This window comes from Caloenas nicobarica, chromosome 1, assembly GCF_036013445.1.
Source record: "Caloenas nicobarica isolate bCalNic1 chromosome 1, bCalNic1.hap1, whole genome shotgun sequence".
In the NCBI taxonomy this organism is placed as follows: domain Eukaryota; kingdom Metazoa; phylum Chordata; class Aves; order Columbiformes; family Columbidae; genus Caloenas; species Caloenas nicobarica.
This window is the reverse complement of record NC_088245.1, coordinates 171,998,587-172,025,296: the sequence shown is the minus strand read 5'-3', so window position 1 is coordinate 172,025,296 and position 26,710 is coordinate 171,998,587. Positions and strand designations below refer to the sequence as shown.

The following is a 26,710-nucleotide window of genomic DNA, read 5'->3' as shown; positions in this document are numbered from 1 at the left end:
TCCATGCGATTTGCCCATTCATCTGTGCAATCAAGTTATCCCTGCTACTTTTGGAAAAGCAACTAATGCCACTAAGTCATGTCAGTGCTAAAGGACTCAAGCGCTAAGTCAACAAATGAAGACTTCCACCCACATACACACCAAAATTTAATTTAATTGTCACACCACAGCTGAAACATCCCAGACATAAAGTTTCTTCCAGAAGACCACACTAACACTATCCCTATGTTTTTTAAGGAGAGAGACCCAGCTACCCAACACTGACTTACGTAGTTCTGTGTTTTGTGGTGTGCTTTAGGGTAAAAAAACTGAAATTGGTGGATCTAAACAATAAATCCCGCAATTGGATCCAGATGGCTGAACTTTTGTCCACATGGGACTCCAGGAAAGCTAAAGATGTTGCCTGAAGGTGGAAAGGGTTGCTTGCACAAGTGCACTTGCACCAATGGGATCAAATTGTTACTTTTGGGTCTAACACAATTACGAATCAGAAATGACATGTGAACAATGGCCACTTTAAAAAATGTAAGGCTGATGGACAATGTTACTACCATCTTTCAGATGAAGCAATAACATACAGAGTAATTAACTGCCCCCCCTTTTAAAACTATTTTTTTACAATAGGTATTCCCTAGAGTGGAAAATATGTGTGATTGGGGCATCCTTAAAAGTCAGGGCATAAGAAATGTAAGATAACAGGGGTGGCATATGGTAGCTAAGAAATCCTGAGTCATGGTCCCACACACTTACAGAACATAAAAGTATATGTGATTCCAGATAACTCATCCTTCAAACTCCACTTTCCTGGCTTTCACTGGATGCTCACTTTACTGCATTTAGGATTAGAACTCATTAATTTTCAAAGGAGTTTTTTTCTCCAGGACAGTATTTTTACCCTACATCTCCTCTACATTTGTTGTGTCCCCTTCAAAACTCTTCACAGAATCACAGAATGTTAGGGATTGGAAGGGACCTCAAAAGATCATCTAGTTGAATCCCTCCGCTGGAGCACGAACACCCAGATGAGGTTACACAGGAAGGTGTCCAGGTGGGTTTTGAATGTCTCCAGAGAAGGAGACTCTTTCTCTGTTCTAACTTGGTTAAATGGTTTGCTTTGACTCCTTGGATGACAGACACAGGGAGAAACTGGCAATTCTTGGGATAATTCACCTCGTGTATCTTAGACATATATGTTTTAAAACAGGATGGAGATGTCCACCTCTCTCCGTTAAACACAGAATAAACTCCGCCTATCTACTTTACTGGTGAAAGGAGTCATACCAAGACAAACACTGAATATTTATTTATTTATCCATGGTAATATGTTTTGCTGTTACACTGAAGGCAACAGGTGACACTGAGAAATCTAGGCAGCTTTTTAAGCTGGATGAATGTCCTTCTTAGTGCTTGAGTCCTTTAGCAACCGTGTCCTGGGGTGCATCAAGCCCAGCATTGTCAGCCGGGCAGAGGGGTGACTGTCCCGCTCTGCTCTGCACTGGTGCGGCCTCACCTGGAGCGCTGTGTGCAGTTCTGGGTGCCACAGGATAAAAAAGATATAATAAAGCTACTAGAGAGTGCCCAGAAGAGGGCCAGAAAGTTGGTGAAGGGTTTGGAGGATAAGCCATATGAGGAGTGGCTAAAGTCACTTGGTTTGTCCCACCTAGAGAAGAGGAGACTGAGGGGAGACCTCATCACAGTCTACACCTTCCTCACAAGGGGAGGAGGAGGGACAGGCACCAAACTCTTCTCTTTAGTGACCAATGGCAGAACCTGAGGGAATGGCAGGAAGGAGGACCCGGGTAACTACAGACAGGGTCAGCCTCACCTCCATCCCTGGGAAAGTGATGGAACACCTTATCCTTGGTGCCATCTCAAGGCATATCAAGGATAAGAGGGTCATTAGGGGCAGTCAACATGGCCTCACCAAGCAGAAGTCGTGCTTGACCAACCTCATAGCCTTTTATGAGGACATAACGAGCTGGAGAGATGATGGCAGAGCGGTGGATGTGGTCTACCTTGACTTCAGGAAAGCCTTTGACACAGTCTCCCACAGCATTCTCACAGCTAAACTGAGGAAGTGTGGACTGGACAATCGGGTAGTGAGGTGGACTGTGAACTGGCTGAAGGAAAGAAGCCAGAGAGTCGTGGTCAATGGGGCAGAGTCTGGTTGGAGGCCTGTATCTAGTGGAGTGCCTCAAGGGTCAGTACTGGGACCAGTATTGTTCAATATATTGATCAATGACTTGAATGAGGGAATAGAGTGCACTGTCAGCAAGTTTGCTGATGACACCAAGCTGGGAGGAGTGGCTGACACGCCAGAAGGCTGTGCTGCCATCCAGCGAGACCTGGACAGGCTGGAGAGTTGGGCGGGGAAAAAATTAATGAAATATAACAAGGGAAAGTGTAGAGTCTTGCATCTGAGCAGGAACAACCCCAGGTTCCAGTATAGGTTGGGGAATGACCTATTAGAGAGCAGTGTAGGGGAAAGGGACCTGGGGGTCCTGGTGGACAGCAGGACGACCATGAGCCAGCACTGGGCCCTTGCGGCCAAGAAGGCCAATGGCATCCTGGGGTGTATTAGAAGGGGGGTGGTTAGTAGGTCGAGAGAGGTTCTCCTTCCCCTCTACTCTGCCCTGGTGAGACCTCATCTGGAATATTGTGTCCAGTTCTGGGCCCCTCAGTTCAAGAAGGACAGGGAACTGCTGGAGAGAGTCCAGCGCAGGGCCACAAAGATGATTAAGGGAGTGGAGCATCTCCCTTATGAGGAAAGGCTGAGGGAGCTGGGGCTCTTTAGCTTGGAGAAGAGGAGACTGAGGGGTGACCTCATTCATGTTTATAGATATGTAAAGGGTGAGTATCACGAGGATGGAGCCAGGCTCTTCTCGGTGACAAGCAATGAAAGGACAAGGGGCAATGGGTGCAAACTGGAACACAAGAGGTTCCACTTAAATTTGAGAAGAAACTTCTTCACAGTGAGGGTGACAGAACACTGGAACAGGCTGCCCAGGGAGGTTGTGGAGTCTCCTTCTCTGGAGACATTCAAAACCTGCCTGGACGCCTTCCTGTGTATCCTCATCTAGGTGTTCCTACTCCAGTGGGGTGACTGGACTAGATGATGTTTTGAGGTCCCTTCCAATTCGTAACATTCTGTGATTCTGTGAAGATGTGCCAGGGGAAGTTTAGGTTGGACATTAGGAAAAGGTTCTTCACCCAGAGGGTGGTGGAGCACTGGAACAGGCTCCCCAGGGAGGTGTCACGGCCCCAAGCCTGACAGTGTTCAAGAAGAGACTGGACAAGGCCCTCAGACACATGGTGTGAACTGTGGGGTTGTCACATGCAGGGACAGGAGTTGGACTCCATGATCCTTGTGAGTCCCTTCCAACTCAGGACGTTCTGTGATTCTATGACTCTATGAGTGGGCTAACAAGAACCTTATGAAGTTCAACAAGGTCAAGTGTAAGGTCTTGCACCTGGGAAAACATAATCCAGGAGTGCAGCACAGGCTGGGATATACCCAGTTGGGAGCAGCTCTGTGGAAAGGGACCTGGGGGTCTTTGTGGACAATAAGCTCAATATGAGTGACCAGTGTGTTGCTGTGGCAAAGGCCAACAGGATGCTGGGCTACTTCAACAAGGGCATCACCAGCAGGGACAAAGAAGTCATTATCCCGCTGTACTCTGCACTTGTCAGGTCACACCTGGAATACTGTGTTCAGTTTTAGTCCTCGCTATTCAAAAAAGTTGTTGACAGGCTGGAGAGGGTCCAGAGAAGGGCGACAGAGGTGATCAAAAACTGGGAAGCTGCTGTATAGGGAAAGGCTGAGAGACCTGGGCTTGTTCAGCCTTGAGAAAAGAAGGCTTAGGGGCGACCTCATCACCATGTTACAGTATTGTAGGGGTGGCTACAAAGACGATGGAGACTCTCATTTTACAAGGAGTCACATGGAAAAGAGGAGGAGATTCCAATTAGACACAAGAGGGAAATGTTTCACCAGCCATTGGAATAATCTCCCCAGGGAAGTGGTGGATTCCCCAACATTGGACAGTTTTAAGATTTGACTGGACAGGGTGCCGGGCTATCTCGCCTTTTGCCAAGAAAGGTTGGACCAGATGATCCTCGTGGTCCCTTCCAACCTGGTATTCTATGATCCTGTGATTTCTACACAGCTGATAAAAAGGCAGTGGTTTGCAAAATGTATTCAGAGGTGGAGAAAAAGGGAAAAAAAAAAGGCTCATTTGTTTTACAAGTAATTTGATTGCCCAACAAATTGCATAGTCATTTGTCTACTCATATTTACCATATCCGTGCATTTATGAAAATGCAGTCTGAGCGAGGGACCACAGAGGATGTCTGGAGGCAACACAGGGCATGCTGATACACCCTTGACTTTAATGTATCCGACTTGTAATGAGGGACTAATTTGGTTCTAAGCATTAGCTTGGCAGAAACAAAATACTTATAGACTATTAATAGAGAAACTTTTCACAGAAGCCGTGACCTTCATGACTTAGCGTGGTTTACAGCCCTACCTCTGTTACAATTAAGCAGATCCTTTCTGCAAAGCAACGTGTTTGTGTCTTTTTCTCCCAATTATAAGGAAGGGACTGCTCATGTAGAGCAACTCTTTAGTACACAGACTGATGCAAATCCCTTCTGCTGTACAGAGGTGTACGGAAACACGGCAGGGGGAAACACAGGGTTTATGGTGTTTGGAAAAATAACATCCCCTAATGTCCCACAAAAATCTGTCCTCTGTATCGACAGCCACTCTAGTTGAAGACCTACGGAGGTTTGAAGACAGTGATCTCTACGCTGTGATAATGAAACTAATTAATAGGAGAAAATATTATCAGTCACAATGTCGCAGTCGAATTGGGGGTGGGGAGAGGAGTGTATTGAAGGGGTTACTTCGCTCCCTTCAAAGTCAGACATATGTAATAGATTTCTAATGACTTTGAGTATAATTAAACATTTAAAACCAGCATTGCAAATGCCTCATGGAAAACAGTTATGAAACACATCAAAGAGGATAGTGCATTTACTATTTCAGTCTTTATTTGCCAAGCCATGTGTCAACAAAAATACTGGTTGTTAAGGTCACTGAGACTAGAAGAATCAGGGAAACAGCTGTATCAAGATCATTTTTAACACAAGTGGTTAAAGTCTAAAACTCAGGAAAATGCGTAATGCAAAATATACATTTGCATTTTTAGACACATTAAATCATTTTTTTAAAATTGTAAAAGATACTTAATTTGCCTGACTCAATCTGCTCATTGCTGCAACTCACAGAACATTAGCGAAAGGACACACAATCTAAAAGCGCAGGTGCATGGGATTAAACGAAAAAAAGACATAAAACAATGTAAAAAGACAACCAATTAGCTCCAGATATACAAGTTAGAGAGAGAAATTTGGAAGTAATTAGAACAATTGTTACAGTAATCCTAGTTCTTCCTGGCACGGCAGAAACGAGGGATATGCCAACAGCTCAAGCTGCGGAACAGCAACAAGCATCATTTTGTCACACTTAAAAAACAGAGAGTTGAACAAGCTACTGACTCATTAGAAGCAAATGGTGAGAGCAGCTAAATGACTGGCATTTCAGCAGTTTTATGCTTTGCAACTATTCGTGCCACAACAAATGATTTGTAGTGACGTTCTGAACGTAAAGACTGATAGTTCACGGGAAGCGTGTTTCTTTAGTTTATCCTGTTCTTAGTAACAGATTCAAACGATGGCAGATCTAGGATTAATTTGGTCTCAAAAATCGAGCGCAGAGTGAAAACTCCCCCTGTGAAAATCATTTCAGCCACATCTTTGACAGCTGGCCCACAACCACGTTACCCTGGGAATGCCAAATTTGTGAGATAACCGAGGGGAGATAGCAGAGCACTCCACGGCCAAGAATGTAACGATAGGAAGTGATCATCCACTATTTTTTCTACGAACTGGAGGCTTAAACTGAGCAGAGGGAAGAGTCATTTTTTTTTCCATGTAACGCATACTTGGAACTCATTGCCACTGCATACTGCAGAGGCCAAGAGAATAAATGGGCTCAAAGGAGGATTAGACAAGTTCATGAAGGGCAGGGCCATATATGGATATTAAACATTAAGGTCAAGAAATAGCCTCAGAGGCTGAAGGTGCATAAACTACTGTTTTTTTTTTTTTTTCAACATATAAAGTAGAAGATGGATAGAGGGAGGAGACGTGGGTATTCCAGAGGAAGAATCACTCTATACCAACTTCGTTTTTCTGCTCTTTTGGTAAACACTAGCCAGGTTATTGGGTCTGCTTGGATTGACTCAGTAGGAATGATTTTAGACTTGGGTCACTTATTTCTACACATAGGCAAGAGAAACATGCCCTTTGGAAACCAACTGCCAGCTTCACCGAAGGACTCCGTATCAGAGGAGTAAGTAGGGTGGTTCTTTTGCCAGCAGGACAAAGATGACCTCCAAACTCCACATTGCTTGGGGCATTTACAAATACAGAGAACCTGTAACAAATAATGGCTTTAAAAATGGTAGACCCAAGGAATTACCCTAATCAGAAAGGAAAAGGTTCAGTTTGCAACATCGAGGCTCTCCATCAGTCAAACAAGGCTCTTCGCTGTACATCGGTCATTGTTTTGTTCAGGCTGAATCCAGATGACAAGCTAATGAGCAAAGTACCATCTCCTGTTCAGGAATTTTTTACAGTCCCACAAGGACATGACATCTTCTCAGTCGTCTCATCTAGCCCAGGATGCAGGTGTGGGGAGCATGAAGAAATACCTAAGGGCGTGGGAAGGTGGCAGGTGGGTTTCTTGGTCCTGGTGCAAGAGAATGGAGGAAGGGTGAGGAGCCATTGCCAAGGCAAATGGAGAAAGAAAAACAGCAAAAAAGAATAGGATGTGTAGGCTGCCGAGGTGACTGAAGCAGACTGGAAGCAGCAACAGGCAGTATGAAAGGCTGAGAAGTGGTGCAGATTTCAACAGCTACCTCAGCCAAACAAGTCTCCTTGATCTTGTTGTTAAGACAATTTTCTCTTAAAAGCATCCCTACTCTAAGAGCAGGATATCTTAGCAACTTTTGCTCATCAGGTCTGGTGGTAGAAGTAACAATACCATGGAAACCACTTTAATTTTCTCTACTGAAATCATTGCACGGCTTAGTCCTTGCACCAAGATCACACACAACAGTGTTCAATGCTATTACCATGACACAGTGATGGAAAGGGTGGCTGGGAAAGTGGAACCTAAAAAAAAAAACCAAAAAACAAACCCCAAACCAACAAAAAACCTTCCACAAAATTGCCTGACGAGTCATTTTTGTGAAATGAAAAGTAATTTACACAGCAGTTTTACAGAAAAGAGAATTATGCAGTTAATCGGCGCTGCTGGATAATTACACTGTACATGAGGCCTTGCTTTTAGGGAAAAATATAAGCTAATAAAGAGAGTCAGACGACTGGTAATGGCAGGGCTTTTGGGAGATATCGGAGACACAAAGCTAAATAATTTAAAGCTAAGGAGTATAATGACTGTGAAACTGAATTATTTTAAGTTTTCATTAATTCTCCACCCAATTACATATCTAACATTAAGTCCAAAAGCCAGAGAATTCCCCCAGGCTGCAAACAACCACAGCAAAAACAAGAAAGCCGAGGGGATGTGATCCCGAACATGACTGGACTTTGAATGCCTCCTCACAACTGCTGTGCACATCTTTAATATTCAGAGGTCTGCTAGAGAATTAAGGCCAGTTTACACTTCCCACCAGTTACTGCTGGTTCAAGTAAGGTCTCCCCCTAATACGGTCAACTGCAGTCAATCAATTTTCTTTGTGGTGCCTTTGTGCACTTTTCAAGCACCAGCAGCAGATGTGGCTGTTTCACTGCCACATTCGTAACGGAGAAACCAGTGAAAAGTTAAACAACATTGAATTAACAATGAAAATAATGACCGGTGTAATGAGAGCATTTCATTACCTTTGCGTTGTAAGCAATTTAGCCATGATTATTATTGACCTTTGGTGATGCTGCATCCAAGTAAAACGCGCTCTCCTAAAAAAGCACAGGTATACTGGAAGGCAGACATTGTTTCTGAGTGTATTCATAAATAAATCAGACCACTTCTCTTCCTGTGTTAGAGGTTTACCTTACAGCTGTGTTATCAGCATTCAGCAGTCACCCTTACTTTGTGTCTGCACAACAAACACTATAAGAACAACTTGACATAGTACACCCAGCAAATTATTATTATTATTATTACTTCGATGGCACCCAAAAGAGCACTAGGTACTTTGCAAAGTAGTTAAAAAGACAAACTATGTGCCACGGTGAGCTAATACTCGGTGAAACAGTAGAACTACACAGGGTGGAAAAACAGGAGGAGGTGGTGTAACGAGAGGAAGTATACGGGTTACAGGAATAACATTAAACGGTTAGCGATCTGGGGGACACGAGGTTCAGTGTGCGCTGCTTATTCTTCTTACTCCACACTGAGTGAAGCAGAATCCTCAAGACTGGACGTTTTGTTAGCACGCTTTCCAAATCCACTGTTTTTTCCAAAAGTGCCATTTGCTTGCATGCTAATCTGCACCTTTTTGTGCTCAGGTTTTGCAGCCTGCGAGCAGATACATTTGAAAGTTTTGTCAGTTCCAAAGTAAATATGACTATTAAGGATTTTTGGTTCAACAAACGGCAGCCATAGATTTTGAACCTTTCAGTGATTTCGCAGTGACGGCACGATAAAGTCTATGACTTCGGGCCAAGATACACCAAGCCAAATGCACAGGAGCAGCTCCCTTCCCCACACGCTACACAACGCACCAACAAACCACATCGTGGGACTCTGCACACTCGCAGCACGCGTTAGGAGAACTTCCAACTGACTTGTTTCTCTTGCTCACTCTTCATTTGATTTTTAGGTCTCACTGTTCAGGGAACGGCACAGCCCAGGTGGTGTGGCTGATCCGCTCCCACTGAAGTGCTATGATGCCACATAAACCTGCTGCTCCCGCACACGTCTGTGTCCCGACAGCACTTCTGTCTCCTCTGCCAGAAGGATTACAGTCAGGAGACTGAGGAGAGACCTCATGGCGGCTACAGCTGCCTCACAAGGGGAGGAGAAAGGGCAGGCGCTGATCTCTTCTCTCTGGCAACCAGTAACAGAACCCGAGGGAATGGCAGGAAGATGTACCAGGGGAGGTTTAGGTTGGACATCAGGAAAAGGTTCTTCCCCCAGAGGGTGGTGGAGCACTGGAACAGGCTCCCCAGGGAGGTGTCACGGCCCCAAGCCTGACAGTGTTCAAGAAGAGACTGGACAAGGCCCTCAGACACATGGTGTGAACTGTGGGGTTGTCACATGCAGGGACAGGAGTTCAACTCCATGATCCTTGTGGGTCCCTCCCAATTCAGGACATTCTATGATTAATTCTATGATTCCTTCACCTGCTGAGTGTGTTGGGGACAGCCCAGGGGGGAGGCAGGAGAGAGGAAGGCGCATTAAAAAACAAAAAAAAGACCAGGAAGAACTATTAATAGAGTGCTCATTACCGAATCCATCTACCATCACAAAAACAATTGCCACACAGTTCCCTGCTCCTTGGGCAACCGCATACCGTCCAGAACAAAGCACGCTGTTGGCGCCTCTGGACTATTAATAATAGTAAGGTATGTGCTGCAGCGGGAGGGAGAACCACAAGGGGCGGTGCTCCATGGGGCTGGCATCAGGAATGGATCTGCTCCAGGCTGCCTGCCAAATGCACTGGAAAACTTCACTTTCCGGGGGCCGCCAAAGGCTGCTTTTCTCCTGCCTGCAGTGCTCTTCGGAGGGTTTTTACCGAGACTGGGCTGCACTGAGCAAAATGCAGGTGGGAAGTACTCCTTGCTTGCTCTTCAGCCTCCTCAGCTGGCACTGCTGCCTACTCATGAAACTGAGTCACTGGGCTCACCCTGACCAGCCTGCAGATAAAAGCTTCTGCTCCATCCTGCCATGCTGGGGGGGTTACAGAGGTCACTGGAGCCAGCGGTGGGTGTCTGAGAAAGAAACTGTTCCCACTAGCCCCTTAACCCAAGGGGAAACAAGAGGGACAGCAAAGCCTGACAGAGGGGCTATTCAGGTTTGTCCAGGACCCTCTGCAAATGTAGGGATTAGGACAGTCACTCAAGATAGAGGAGCAAAGAGAAAAAATCAGAATGTTTTAATGGAAACATCTCAGTCCCTGCTAATAGCCTCAGATACCAGAGGTTTTGGAAGAGGGCAAGGGCAGTAAACCAGCACTGAGAAGAAAAGGGGCACACGGGAAAAAAAAATTGAGATGCTAGTGCCCATTTTCGCACCATTTAGCATGGGGTGGCACGTCCAAGGGAAGTAAAGTGTGTATTCACAACAATCTGCTGCAGTTCAGGTCCTGGATAGTCTTTTGGTTTCTACACACATGATGTACCCCTGAGATGTGATGTGTCCCTGCCAGCACACTTCCCTCCCTTCAGATGGCTGTCAAACTGCAGAACAACGCACGGAGAAACAAAATCCTGGATTGCCGTCTGAGTTAAAAAAGATTGCAGAAGCATTGATAAATACGGTGATGTTTCATAACCGAGTTTACTCTTATTACTGTTCGTGTTTCTGGTCTGCGTACAGCAGAACGCTCAGGCAGGATGAGCGCTTGCTGTTGTGCAGACCTGCTGCAATACCTCATTGACACTGGCGGAGCTGATCAAGGTTCCCAGTTCATCCCTGTGGGCAGCCTACCCTTGCTGCGGAAACGTGCTCCCTACAGAAGTGTATACAGGAAATTTATACCTTGTCTATATACAACCTTCAGTTTTCAAACCGCCGAGCGCTGACTCCACAGGCAGGAGAAGCAATTTGGCTTCCACACGTACCACGCAGAAAGAACCTGAGATATCATCTGTTTTCTAGAGGATTAAGGTTACCAAGTGCCTATCTTAAAACATCAGCCTGCCTCACAAATACAAACATGCAGTTAGGGTTTCCAGGGACACATTATCTCACATTATGCTATATGCCAAGGAGTTAACCTAAGCCTTGGAGATACGTTTTGGAATTGGTTTTGTTAAGCAACTGTCATCTCCTAAATACAACTTTGTTTTCATTAAAAAAAAAAATCCTTTAGGAGTTTCCTCTGGAAAAAAAAAAATTCTTTGAGGCTGTCTTGAGGATTCCTGCAAGTTTTTCATGTGCTCTAAAAATTACCCCTGCGAAGCCTCGCACAGTCACACCCAGGGATTGCAGAGCCTGCACAGCTCCTGAACCGGCTGCCCCCAGCTCTACGGATCGAGACAGCCCTTCCTGACCAGAGCAAACCCTCTGTCCGAATAATTTCCACGTGACTTTGCAAGCTACTTCTTGTAGGGAAAAACTTATCTGAATTATCACCTCATTCCAAACTGGTTCCTATATGAACAAGAAAGCCCATGAATATAGCACTGAAATTTATTGAAATGCTTATTTTCCTGCAACAGTTGGCAGACTGCATATTACTTTTCAGCGGCTAATACAATTTTGCCCCTGTTCCTACAAAGGCCCAACCGCGGTTTCTCTCTAAGACACTCCTGCGTTCGCATGGCCGATATCCTTCCAGGACTCTTTATTCACATTTTCCCCATGACGGCTGCACCAGCTGAGCTGTTCGGCACAGATTTTCTGCTCGGTATGGGGGGGTTGCGGAGCGGGGGGGTGCGGGCCGTTAATTATACAGAAAGATGGAGCGGGGCCAGGCAGCCCCTCTGGTGCACTGTCTCCTCCATGCACAGCCTCCTTCCTGCTGTTTTGCAGCTACAAGGATCACCTGTTGGTCTTGGCGCTCGCCCAAGCTTGGGGCCTAGCGGAAATGACAGAATCAGCTAGAAATGAGAGCCAGCTCCTCTTCCAGCCACCCAAATGAGGGAAATACAGAGACAGATGATGGCAACGTGACCTCGCTGCTGCCTGCGGCAAACAAGAGGGGGCGTGAGGTAGAAGGGGATGCACAAAGAAGGGGTATATATAAAAAAAAAACCCAACCAACCAACCAACAAAACCCCCCAAACTACTAAAAAGCAGCTTTTTTTTTTTTTTTCTACTGTTCTCTCTTCATATTCAGCACAGCGAAAACATTTAGGAGAATTTTTCTCCATACAAACACCTTCCGATGGGGAGAACTAACTACCTTGTTCCTGCTCCTGATGGGGATTGTTGGATGATTCCGTCTCCCACGTGAGGGATGTCAAAGGGATATCCAGGTACACGGCAGAAACAACCTGCCTCTTCCAGACCAGCTCCCCTCTGTACTGCACGGTGACACACGAGCTGTTCACAGATCTGTATCGGGAGTTCCCTTTTTCCATAAAAACAGCGCTCAGCAAAACCTTTTCCTTGATATTTGGGCGAACTGCAATGTTGTGCAGCAGAAGGGTTAAGCACTGCTTGCCTCTCATTTCGTTATTCTGGGCAGAAAAGCAGCTAAGTAACCCAACAGAAAAGGTAACCATCACTAGCAATATTTAAAACACATGAATGCTGCCTTTTAAATTACAAAAATACAAGCTAATTACATGACGCATTTCCAGATATGGCTAGTCTCATACCAGCTTTTGGAATCCACATTTACTCAAAGCAGTAACTATCCTAACAACCAGAATTTCTCATCAGATTTCTCGGGACCCTTGAGCTCGGCGACACCATAAATGCATACTCTCTAAAATAGCTTAATAAGCTTTAAACGAGATTTTAAGAGTTTTTAGAAACAGTAACAATAAAAGCAGGAAAAACCTAATTCTTAGAAGGAAGTTTTTTCCCCGCTCTGAGAGCAATGGAAAGGGTCACCAGTGTCTACGTCTTCCTGAGAAAACACTTCACAAATAATCAGTGCCCAGTTTAACTCCTCAGTAAGAACTGGGCCTTCAAACGCACCCAGTGTTCAGCAGTCGCGGTGACTTTGGCCTTCAAGCTGTAACGCTCTCTGCCTTGCCTTCCCAAGCTTCCTTTATTTCTGCTCTTTCTAGCAACTAGGTAGGTAAGCAGAAGCAAAATTCTCGAGCAGTGAGAGCAAGCTGGGGCTAATTTGCACCTTATGAATTATTCAGGCCCTCCTGATTCCTGCACCTGCACCGAGGCAGGAAGCTTGCAAGGAGCAGTCATTTCTCTTGGGTTTGCACAAGCTCTGTTACTGCTCAGACACTTTGTTCCGTAACTAAGGGCTTCAGGTCTTGTATTAAGCAGTGGAAGTGGAGGGAAAAAAAAACATAAATAACCTTACATTGTCATCCCCTGCCTCCGCTGCCCCAAACCCAGGATAATCATTCAACCCCTTCTGAGACAAATGGCTTGTAGCGCGTATCAGACTGCTGATTTCGTTTCACGTATGCTCATCTGGATCAGAGCATCAGCAGAGAAAAAACAAACGTGTGCATGAGCTTGTCTCGTCAGATATTTACTCAGCTGGATTAGGTTGCATGTTTAAACTTCTCCCTAGCTCAACAGGGAGTATTTCACGTGCATCAAGTATTCCACATGCTAACTTGATCATTAAAGCATCCTTCTCCACAGACAAAGCACAAATAAATTTTCTCCCTGGCATTCTGGCTAACATCAGGGGTACTAACAGTTTAATACTATTGGAAGAGGCTATATCGTGCTTTCAACAAGATGGATTTAATGACCAAATAGGTCTGTTCCATCTTCATCTACTATTATCTTGCTAAACAGAACGTGACACCTAACTGCAAAGCCAGATATGACCCATGAATCTAGACAGACATTTGGAGAGAGCAGATACAAACCAATTAGCACGACGAATATTTTAAGATAATATTTTTTTGAGTTAATATGCTCAGGCAAACAGATCTAAAAGTATTGTGCAAATTCAAAGCAGCAAACACCATCTTTACTGTATCTCATGTCCACAGTTGCACTGAATATCTTTGGGTCTTGTCCTTTATTAACATGCTGTCACCACTAAGTTCTCCAGTTAAAAGATCATCTCATTAATCCCAAGCAGCTAAGCATCATGCTTTGATTGATTCAGTAAAACAGATCTGCAGCAACCGATAATGAAATCTCTTTAATCTCCTCTTCCAAAATAAGAGTCAAAACAGGAGTTATGCATTCGGAAAGGTACAGTCTATCCTTAACAAATTTTTGCTCTTCTTCTTTCTATGCTTAAAGGAGTTAATTCATTTTCCTTTCAATGCAGAATGCACGATTGGTCCTACGCGGTTCTTATCTCATTCCTATCCAATAATAGGTACTCAGGCTCTTTTTAAAGGTATTTTAATCAGGCATGTAAACACGTTTTATTCTTTGCTGCTCTTTCATTCAGCATCATTAATCCCCAGCATGAAATCAATAGACTTAAAACATTTAATCACGTCAAAATGCAACATACAAATCCACAAATGACTTAAGATCATCACACACACACTGAATAGCTTGCAAGTTGGAAACTATACCTTCTTTTTGCCTTGGGAACCAGCAAAACCTAAGCTAGTCTTTCATTGATGTAAACAGATTCTCTCTCCAAGTATCTGCCAGTAGACAAAAAAAAGATGATAAACAAAATATGGGATTTTCTGTTTGCTCTGTTGTCTTTTTCCATCCTTTGTGGTCACATTGGCCTTGTGAGAAATACTTACTCTTGTTGTACCACAACCTCTTGACAGTATGCATGTTTAAAAGAATTTAAAAACAATTACAGTAACTGGGTTACAGAATGTACTGGAGATGCAAGGGAAGGGAAAAACATATTTGCAATTGTTTATTTTCCTTTTTTAACAGCACACATTGTTTCTCTGCTTGAAAAGAATTCATAAGGGACAACAATCATAGTTGCTTTTTTAAGAAAAAAAAAAGAGAGAATTTGTTCTACCTTTGCTCTATGTTACATATGATTTCAAAAGCCACTGGGATACAGAAAGAGACAAGAATCTCTTTAGTGGGGCAAGAATTGTGGCTGGGATGTAAAAATTAAGGTCAGATCCCTCCTTCGACAGGCAGAAGGGCAGGAACAGGTAAACAAGGAAAAAAGGATTACTCCGGATAATGGAATAACATCTTTAATTCTACTAGCACTGAAAGCTTGCTCATTTGAAAGAAGAAAATACAGTTTGGAAAGTGAAATACATAGGGAAGTGTGGAAACTGGCATGCTGAAACCCTGATTTGGGAGGCGGGCACTCAAAAACCTTCCCAGGTCCACGACTGTATTCCCACCCACTGTCCCATGAACAGTCCTACCCAGCACATCCCTAAACCCATCCAGTCCTTCACTGTTAAGCTGGAGCTTCTTCAGGCACCCACCACAAGGAATACGCTCACACATGCTGTTTCTGGCAGGTGCCCATTTTCCACCCACAGCCAGGGCGCTGTCCTGAACTTTGCCTACGTGCTGTTCACAAAAGGCAGGCAGAGTTTTGATGGTGGTGGCACTGGCAGCTTGTTGTACTGTAGCTTTATGGTCAAGTAATCTGCCCAGGGAAGGAGGGACTTTGGTTGTAGCTCCTTCTCAGGCAGAAGGGTTGATTCCGCATCTCCCCCATCTCAGGAATAACCTGGCTATAAGGGCTTGGGGTCTCCTGCATGAGCACCCATGGAAGCAAGGCTACTCTGACACCAGGAATGCAAGAACCATGAGGCTGAAAGGCTGGGTAGAAAAGGAGATCCTGGCTCCCTAATAGAAACCTGTACATTCTCCTCCAAGAGGGGAACGGTGAAAGCTCTGTTTCGGTATCCATGTCGGTTTCTGGCCTGATGTTGCTCCGGGGAACTGAGCCTCCATCCCCGTCCTGCCCATGCTCAGACAGGATTCAGGCTCTTCTTACCCACTCGCCTTCCTATCCCGTGACTCCTGTGTTCCTGTGTATACAATGGCCCATATTCAGCAAGAAAGAAGATGAGAGGCTCCACTGATCCCCAAGTACCTCACGTGATTAGGCCTGTGCCAAGGATCCCAATGACTGGAACAACTCTGTGATGCTTATGCTGAGAGCCCAAGACTCAGGTCTCCTACTTCATTGACAAGCTAGTTAGTGAAGCTCTTCTCTAAAAAGTGGGAATATTCCTGTTGCTGCTGCCAGCTTGTTTCTCCAAAGAATCATCGCTGCTCTGTTATCATCTAGAAAGCGCTATGTGGCCTACCTCTGAGTGAAACAGATGCTTTAGTTCCTACTGGTTCCCTATATTGTCCCCTATATAGTCCATAATGACTTATCTAATGCAACTGGGCTGTATTCCTATGGAAGCATGTTCCGTAGGCAGTCAGCAAAGATGAGTACACACTTAAACTAGATGGGCAGAGTCTTCTTTTTTGCTTGCTCCTGAGACATGCAACTCTCTTCAGTTGTTATAATATAATGGGGAATTCAGGTGCTTTTCCTCAGAGGTCAGACTCCTGTGCAAAGCTTAACCTTAACGTACAGGTGGAAGTTTGTGTCCAAGTGCTATTTGCTCAAGCGTTAAAAAAGTTTTGAGAGTGTGTAATAGAGATACCACTGCCTCCAGTGTAGCATAACATACTCTCACTACAGCTGAGTGAGGGAATGAAAATTTCATAGGAGGTATGACTAATCTGTACTTCACTGTAAGCATCCAAAGTCTTAGCGACCTCCTGATTTTGCAGTTTTTCCCACTGAAAGTAATGTTTATGCACTGAGCTGCACAGAGGAAAAGGCATAGATTAGGGAATAACTTCAAATGCTTTGGCTATCCTAGATGCATTAATTTTTCATTACCTCATTTATGAAAAGCAAAACAAAAACCTGGGGTAAAACTAAAGTATGTAATGAGGACATTCTAAATCAGGCAAAGAGAAGATCAAGCATTTTCTTCTGGTGGTGCTCTTAATTATTAGCCGTAATGTCCTATTTATCATAATCATCACTATTCTTTATCTTTCTTTTTTAAAAATGATCCATATTTTCTCCCTAAATGTGTATTTTTTTCTGTTTGACAGTGCCTAGATTCATTCATGGGTGAAAGCAATCAAATTTTAGATGTAAGAAATATAATTTTTTTAGAGCCTGTGCTCTGTAGTTACAATTCGGTTCCAGAGATTAACTGCAAGTACAGACGTGGGCCTTACATTCCTATTGACTGAACAGGAATCCTAACAAGTGAAACAATGTACTCTGCAATGCTTATTTCCTTTTTGAACTGGCGACAAATGAGAGCTAACCACTGCTTCGAGTCAGTCTTACAAATGGCAGGAATAAAACAGAAAGGTGCAAATGTTTGTCTTTGAATAGCGGAGAGTCGAACCAAACTCAGATGAAAATGGTGTCCGGTGGGGTAATTCAGATCAGGAAAGTCATCCAGCTCCAGAGCAGCTTGACCCCAACACAGCCCCAGAAGCAGGGCTACAGCTGCCAGCCAGCCAGCTAGCCAAGAAGCTAGCAGAGGTGCAAGCCAAGAAGCCAGCCGTGAACCTACAGGCCAATGCAGGAAAGTTATATTCCAGAATTCGGCATGTGGGTCCTCCAGCTGCCAAACACCTCCCGTCTTGCTGAGCCTGTGGAATGAGCTGTTAGAAAGAAGAATGGGACCTAGACAAGCTGGAGAGTTGAGTAGGGAAAAATTTAATTAAATATAACAAGGGCAAGTGTAGAGTCTTGCATCTGGGCAGGAACAACCTCAGGTTCCAGTATAAGTTGGGGAACGACCTGTTAGAGAGCAGTGTAGGGGAAAGGGACCTGGGGGTCCTGGTGGACAGCAGGATGACCATGAGCCAGCACTGTGCCCTTGTGGCCAAGAAGGCCAATGGCATCCTGGGGTGTATTAGAAGTGGGGTGGTTAGTAGGTCGAGAGAGGTTCTCCTTCCCCTCTACTCTGCCCTGGTGAGACCTCATCTGGAATATTGTGTCCAGTTCTGGGCCCCTCAGTTCAAGAAGGACAGGGAACTGCTGGAGAGAGTCCAGCGCAGGGCAACAAAGATGATTAAGGGAGCGGAGCATCTCCCTTATGAGGAAAGGCTGAGGGAGCTGGGGCTCTTTAGCTTGGAGGAGACTGAGGGGTGACCTCATTCATGTTTATAAATATGTAAAGGGTGAGTGTCACGAGGATGGAGCCAGGCTCTTCTCAGTGACAACCAATGATAGGACAAGGGGCAACTGGTACAAAATGGAACAGAAGAGGTTCCACTTAAATTTGAGAAGAAACTTCTTCACAGTGAGGGTGACAGAACACTGGAACAGGCTGCCCAGGGAGGTCGTGGAGTCTCCTTCTCTGGAGACATTCAAAACCCGCCTGGACGCCTTCCTGTGAAACCTCATCTGGGTGTTCCTGCTCTGGCAGGGGGATTGGACTAGATGATCTTTTGAGGTCCCTTCCAATCCCTGACATTCTGTGATTCTGTGAAATCATACAAGAGCAAAAGCAGTACCATTCGCGAGACACCAAGGGTGAAGAGGCACATTGTGTCTGCCAACATCTGAAACTCCCACATAGCATCACTTTGTCACCAGTGAAAAGGTGGATCAGGGCACTTCTGGATCAGGAGAGGCAGTATGGACAAAATGCTCAACATTTTACAGGAGAAGAACAGTTAAGACATGTATGAACTGGAGCAACATCTTGCGGCCACCCACAGAGGTCAGCGGATGCAGAACATTTGTGTGGGATCGGTTTTGAGCAAAACTTACAGTGTTTAGGAGATTTCACAAGCCAAACAAAAAAAGGGGGAAGGGGCCTACAAAAAAAAAAATTTCTTCAGGACTTTGTGATCCATTCTGTACCCCTGCCACCACAAAGGAAATCAAATATCTAAGAATGTTTCTGTACTTTCATAACCAGCATACCGTAATTTTGAGTGTAACTTTAAGGAGGAATAAATTTCTTGAAGTTAGTGTAAAAATAAAATTTAGTAATACAAAACTGGAAAAAACCCTCCAAAACTAGGCATGCGTGAATTTTCATTCCAATAAAATACATACACTCACATAGCTGTATTTAATTGTAGCAGAATGCACTTCTGACAAGCAGTTACTCTTCCTAAACTGCAATAGCTCCATACTCCCAGGAAGCAAGACCAGCTGTGATGAACACTCCTATCTGTGCAAGCAGTTTTAAGTGCATCATAAGAATTCATACTTTCAAATGATACACTGACTTAAATACTCATCTCATTGGTCTCATTTCCACCTTTCACTCTACAGACAAGTCCACATGGCCCAAACGAGGTTTGACAGAAGTGATTTTCTTGAACCATTTGGTCCTTTAAAAAGACACAGAAGACCCTATATATCTCTTCCAAGTTTCTGGTTTTATTAGCAGCTACTTGGCTCACCAAAATGCCACATTTCAGTCGCATCTCACTCCAGTCAGAGCCAACAAACTTTCAGAGGTTTAGAAGTGGTACATGAAATGACTTATGCCATCTCCATCTTACCATGCATGTTGTTCAGAGGACCTCATTAGTAGGATCTCACATTCATTGTTATGGTATGTATAAACTCTACATGTAAACTCATGAGTAATTTTTTGAGCAAAATACTGACAACACCAAAAAAGAGCAAAAAATTGACAACATAAGCCTCCTTCTTGAAAATGCTTCCTGTAGAATAGAAGCTAATATAATTGGTGGTTATAGAGAATATTACTGCTAATGTTGGCTAAAGAAGTCTGCATTCAAAATGGTATCTGAAATACAAATTTATTTTAGAAACACAACATTTTGGGAGACTAGTAGGCTCTTCAGAACCTCTTCTGAGGTTGCACTGTTAATTTCAGTCAGATCAAAGGAAATTCAAAGGATTTTAGAAAAATAAACGTATCGTCTCAATTTCATACCCAAGAAAACCTTTAAAGCTTTGTATTGGCTTTAACTGAGAAGTTGCTGCTGTTGCTACTTTGAAAATGTTTGAGTAATAACATACTGCAAATTTTTAATATAAATATACCAGCTGTAATGCAATTAACTGCAATTTGGAGATAGGAGTAGATTTGAGGAATGATTTCTGTATTTGACTACTCATTAGCAATTTGAAAGTGTAATTGCTCTTAAACATGCTGTCTTCTTAATTTTATTATGAAGCTTAGCTCTGCTTATAAATGTGAAGAATTACATTTATTCTGCAATTTATTTCCTTATACTGAATGTGTGAAGTTGTTTTTCCTTTTGCAGTCCAGAGACTACTAAGAGCAGATAAAGCAGTGAGCTGATGGGTTTACACCAGTCACATGATGACCACGACTCCAGAGGAGCCTTTTTAGGGGCCCACAAAACAAACAAAAGAAGGGAAGAGGACAAACAAGCAAGCAAGCACACTGAGAGTGGACGTTTCATTGCACACTGTATTAAAAGCCAATAAAACAACAGTAATGAATCCAGGAAAAACGAGAACCCTATCAGTGTTGGTACATCCCTCCTGTCATGCGACATGATGTCTAGTTGGGCAAGTGAGATGAATCTGAGGGACGTGATGGCACCACAACGCTCACTGGAACCTCCCAGTCAACCCTGTACTGGATTTGCCTATCAACTCTGCACTCTAAAGCCAGGCATCGACCAAGCACATCACACACCGAGGTTTTAAAATCTTGGCCTGCTTGGAGAAAAAGCAAGGAGATGTTTGCAAAGACCTTCTCTTCCTACATTTTATACCTTTGCTTGTCAACTGATTCACAGTAACTGGCAATAACATGAGCTATGTTGATTCACACTGTTACTCAATTTCAGTAGACTGTTTTGAACATTTTAAACTGCATTATCAAAGATCAGAGAGGATATTTTCTTTCTGTTCTCATATTTTAGTCATTGGGATTTGGAAAAAAAAAAAAATGCACCTTCCCCGTGATGTACACCACCACCCTCCCAGCCCCAAAATATAAAAAGCAATAGCAAAAATCAACTTTGGACTTTACTCAGCCCCACATATCCCCCAGATGTCATATAAAGAGGGAAAGAAAGCCAAAAAGCACTGCTACTACACTTTGTCAATAAAACAGAACATTATATAATACACAATAAAATGCTTCATACCTGGAGTTGAAAAAACGAAAAGGGTTAACAGCTGACCTGGCACAGCCCCACATGCTCTCTCTGGAAATTGAACACAGACAATTAGGAATTTTAAGTTACCCCAAAGAATTGCAGGGGACTTAGACAAGCTTGAGGAACACTTACTGCAAAGTAAGCACATGGCCTCAGTGTGGAAGGGACTTTAAGATTTCCCCATTTGCCTAAAACTCCTTCTTAAACTGAAATTGCTCTGTAGAGGTCCCAACGAACGCTAAGCAAGTCATTAGGAGTTCTGCCATTAGTTTGCATGGGAGAAGAGTCAAAGCTTAAGGGCGCAGGTGTCACTTAGTGGCAATTCTGGATCATGGTGGATCATATTTTCTTATTAAAAAATAATCGGTGACCAAGAGGAAAAACATTAACGAGAATCTAGAGCAGGCAGACACTGCACGCAGAGGAAACAGAGGCTGGACTGAGCCTCTGCTCCCAGAATTCTGCTGCTTAAGTAATATTATTCACAAAACCCAGCCTTTAATACTTCTTACTTAAAACTGAGACTCCACGGAAAACGAATATTATTTGGAATATTGAACAACACAAATATATGATGTAATAGCTGTATAAACTGCTATGTTGGGATATGGACTATGTGGAATGCTCCTTTTCACTGACAAATTCTGATCTACTGCATGTGCTCAAACAAGAAGCATCATACAGCTGGCTTTTGGGAACAGTTCCACCACGTTAGGGGAAAAATAAAAACAACTGTAGAAAGCCAAGTCCATGAATAGCCCCCTTCAGTCCTTCTCTCTGTGGCTTAGCTCTCAAATGTACCATGAAATTAGTCTGAGGCCAACGCCCAAGAAACTAGCAAAAATATTAGAATAATAACATGAATCACAAAAATGTTCTAGCACACCAGCAGTTGAATGCATTTGCACTGGAAATTTTTTGGATCCTTTATAATGCTCAATTAAAATGGCCAGGTTGGCATTGTAATTGTTCAAAGTGAAAAGGGAATTTTCAAGACAACTTCTCTTGATTTACATAATTACACTTGCCATTCGTCCTTGGAAACCTATGAATAATCTGTTTTCTTCCAAGGTTTTGCACTGCATCTTTCAAACCTCTCACATTTCCTTGCTTCAAGTACACAGTAAATATTGGTCTTCTTTCCCGTTTGCTTGATTTTGCCATTTGCTAAAATGTTATATTTCTGATAATGACAGAAATCTGCTATCAAGGTGACAAAACGACATAAAGAATTTCCAAAGTCTAAGTGATTAGCTCTTTCACAGCCTGACACTCTTTATTTTCACCTTCTTTTTCCACTCTCCGTGTAGAGTCTCTTCCTTCTTCAGAAACATATCTCGGGTACCTGTCCCACGGTATCACTAGGTACAGGTTTTATTTCACAGTTGCATCAGACAAAGGGCACTGGGACAAAATCCCCCCTACCCCATTAGCCCTGAACTGAAATCAATATGCACTGGAAAAATGGCAACTAGAAACGATGACATTGACCATTCTCTCCTATGTGAATTATTTTATAAATATCTCTGTGTCTTATTGGAAAAATATTTATTCCTACAGCTGACACAAAAAGCAATACATTACCCAGAAGTCATGACTCTAAATTTTATACACTTCTCATCAAGGTGCCTTCTAAACAACTAAGCAATAGGGCAGGCAAAAACACACTTGGTGAGGATGATAAAGCATTTGCACGCTGAATTTTTGTGAGTGGGAAATTCAGCAGACAACTAAAAATCTGCTTAGAACCTACAGTATCCAGGCACTGATGCGAAAGACTCCCAGACACCCTCCCACCAGCCTCACAGACACCTAAAACTTACTATGTTCCTCTCTGTTTGGCCTGAAAGGCAAACAGCTGTGGCTGCTCTGATCCAGAAATCCTGGGGAGAAATTCCCAACCCTTGCCTCTGGGGCTGGAACCTTATCTGTGTTATGAAAATGGCTAGAACACACCTGACAGCACCAATTCAGCATAAAAGGGATCTGTAATAATCACTTCCCAATCTGAAATACAAGTGGAGGAGGAAAAAAAAAAAAGAGGAAAAGGACACCGTAGGACCACTTCTGGATATCTTTGGGATCCTGGCCTTGCGTTCCAGAATTGGCAAAGGCAGGTGTCTGGCTACCTAAGTCAGCTCTCTAACCACTGGACGTCACGTTTTTAAACAGGCTGGTAGAAGAGGACAGCACACTCTGGGTTTTACAACAGGTAGAACTAGGCAAGCTCAGAACAAAGTGCTTCATCTCTTATTTTCCACAATGGCAAGCTGGAAACATAAACACCTCTGTGCCATGCAGTGCGTTGACAAGGACGCAAACGCTACAGAACTGCAAGTACTTGGTAGTTCCTTTTCAAGAAAAAGGAAAAACACATTTTATTTTGACTATGCCTCAGCAGTGGCTAAGAATCTCAGAAATGATGTGGTGATACAGACAGCAAGTAGTTTGGAAGTGGAAATATTGAGTGCAAAGGGAATCAGCCTGTTCGGCTGAGTAAATAATTTTCAGCAAATAATTTATTGTACAACATTATCCTGTTAATCTGCTTGTGAAACTTTTATGACTGAGATTTCGGTCATTATTCCAGCTCCTCATGTGAACTTCTTTATAAATGGTTTGACTCTTCGGCCCTGATAAGCAACTGGTCACAGAAATAGCAATGGCCATCAGTTCTCAAGAGAAACACCATGGTGGCTTCTATGTGAAGCAATCTGTCTATCTGACAGCACTGTGTGCCTCTGATTTATCACACAGTATCCCAGCCCTATGCTAAGTATTGTATTTTTAATGCAAATAATTGAGGGAGCTATTTTGACAAGATTAAGACTCCTGCTGACTTCTAATGAGTACATAAATGCAAGTATTTCTTTTTGTGCCTGCCGGCAGCTTCTGGCCACTTCCAGGTTATTTCATTTTTTCAGGCTGTGTTCACAACGCTGGAGAATTCCGCCAGCAGCAGACTGTAAATGGGCCTTAGGATGAGCCTTTCGTAGGGCAGCCTCTGACCCCAGTACCTGCCAGCCTGCTCCACACCGCCTGAGCTTCGCAATACACGAGAATATCATGCATACTATGTATAGTATATAGAGCATACTATCACTATAGGTAGGGGTGGTTCGGCCATTGCTGCCTCCTCTGACCCACCCTCGTCTCGTCCATATTTTCTGCCTGCCTCAGTTTTCATATTCCCTTGCACTGCTGTGGCAATTCAGTACATACCCAGAAAGGTAAATAAATGAAACCATGATCCAAACCTTCATTCCTGACACATCTTTGTTTGCCATGGCTATAATGATGACGGTGCTCAGCTCGACTCTGAAACCTGTGACTATCATTACTTCTGACACCCCTCAGGATTAGCTGCTGTTATCTCAGCCATTGCTTTGCTTTGCTCCCTATTTCAGCCTTCAATTCCTTTCATTTCAGCTAAAGTAACTTCATGCACGTGGTGGCTTTAAGCTCCAATTATCCGTTTCTTGATGTGTCCAAAATAGTAACACTCGTGCCCTCAGTCACACACACATGGAGAAGGACACTGCCTTGGCACACGGGCGCAGCACAAAATAAAACCTCTTGCAAATCCACCATCCAGGAACTTCCTTCCACTTCACTTTATCTCCAGCCTAAAAAGAACTTGCTGTGAGAAATGAGGTTGCAGTGGAGTCACTACTAGTCAAAGAGGACTGAACTAATAAAGGGGAAAACCGAGCACAATCATTTCCCATTGTGCAGGACAAAAGGAAAAAGGCAGAAAAAAAGTGTGTATTTTTTTTTTGAGATCCCTGCATTCACACGCTCAGCCAATTATGCCTTGCTAAACAGTGTTCCCCTCCTAACAGTGCCCTCTTTTGCATGCAGCTTGCATATCTGTGACCTAAACAACTTTTTTTGGTGTTTTTGCATGCATTGATCTAAACATTTTTCCATAAATCAGTATAACCACTGCTATTGAGATTTAATTGGGCTGCATGTTTGTCTGTCTCAAAATCACAGGAACTGCCTTATGGAAACGGAAAGATAAAAACTTATCTGATCTAGATAATGAAAAAAGAAGTAATTTTGGCTCATGTGACAGCAGAGGACAATGCTCTTTCTTTTTCTTATCAGTAAGTCAAGGTAGCAGATCACCAAGTTAGTTTTATTGTGGCTTTTTCTGGCGGTGTTCTGCTACCTAATCAGCACTGATGAGTATTTGCTACAGCTCTGAATTTCTTAATGCACACAGCTCTGCCTCTGCTTTCTGTGCTGATTTAGAAAGAAAAGAAAAAAAAAAACCAGAAAAAGCCGAATAACGAATCACAGGGGAAACAGATGCCAAATAGGTGTACAAACTGCAGTAATGCATAATGCTACTTATAATTCATTCTTCGGTGTCAAGCTCTTCAAGCAATTACACAATGCCTGCCTCCCTATCGGCAAAATGCATTTCACATATCTAACCGCTGGTGACTCAAGCTTCACTCTGGAGCAGCACATTGGAGAGGATTAAGCACAGGACTAGACGGCAAACGTTCCTGATCCCAGCTCACCCTCTGCTTTGCTGCATGGCCTTGAGCAAGTCACTAACCTGTGGATAATTACAATATTTGAACACGCAGGGGACCTGTATGATTTAATTAGTTAATGTTTGCAAAGCACTCCAAAGATAAAAAGTGCTATATGAATTGTAATCATACTCTATTGTTTTGAGGCATTTTATTCCAAAGCGCATTCGTGTAAACATGTTTAGTAATGTAAAATCCCAATAATGGCAAAGTTTGATAACTACCTTGAAATGATTGGCACTTCTTAAACTAAAATTTAAATTAATTAACAAATTTGATCTATTTTTGAGAAGAAAATTATATGAGACAATTCAATATGGACACTGAACTGAAGCTGGGAGGCAAAATCTTTGAAATTTTGCTTGTGATGGATAAAGGTAACGAAAGAGGCACACAGAAGTGTATCTATGAACTCATATATGTTACAAATACCGTTCTTGCTGTACTGTGCTGGTCCCCAAAATAGTCTAAAGTGTTGAGTTACTTTTTTTTTTTTTTTTTTTTTAGCATCCAGACTTCTGTTATGGTTTCAGGGTTAATCATTAGACCCAATGAAGTTAACGGTAAAACTCCTCTGGACTTGAAGAGAACCGGGATTCTTTGGTTCTTCCACCTTATTATGCACTTAATTTAAATATTTCTCTTAAAAGGAAAATATTACTCCTAGCAGTGGTATGGCAAAATACATAGCGAAGAGCAATGTCTAGCACTTCAAAGTGATTCAAAAGAAGCGAACAGACAATCTAATGGCAATGTTTCCTTGCTCTAGATTCAACAGTCACGATAACTTACCGTTGCAGGGGAGACAGGAAAACATAATTTTGTGTACACCAAGCTAAAAGAACTTTTATTTTCAATTTAGCTTTCTTCAGGGAACAATTTGAAAATACCCCTATCTCCTAACAAACTGTCATTTAAGCAATATCGTCCTTTCAAAGCAGGCTCTGTTTGATTTACAGTTACCGTCCACCTGGCCCTTATTCTTAATGACTGCTGGGTGATGGCAAATCTGTTATCCTGGCAAAAGGCTCTGGGATATATACTGGCAAATTTCCACGCCAAAAATCCTGGAATCTCTGTGTACATACACAGTAGCATCCTTAGATTGTACTGACCAACTGTCAAGTTATTAAATTTTTTTTTTTTGGTAAAATAGCACACATAATTTAAAAAAATAACCTTTTTA

General features: G+C 43.1%; 1 protein-coding gene across 7 annotated transcripts in view; it reads right to left on the bottom strand.

Moving 5' to 3' along the window:
* The window catches only part of KLF12 (KLF transcription factor 12), a 261,886-nt gene that overhangs the window by 52,018 nt on the left and 183,158 nt on the right, over positions 1–26,710 (bottom strand). For 6 of the 7 annotated variants that reach the window (XM_065630125.1, XM_065630116.1, XM_065630098.1 and 3 more), the window contains one exon: positions 20,966–21,025. The exons of the other annotated variant lie outside the window; for it this stretch is intronic. In XM_065630125.1, coding sequence (XP_065486197.1) covers positions 20,966–21,025 — 60 coding nt within the window. The remainder of the gene's footprint in view (positions 1–20,965; positions 21,026–26,710) is intronic. 7 annotated transcript variants of the gene reach the window in all.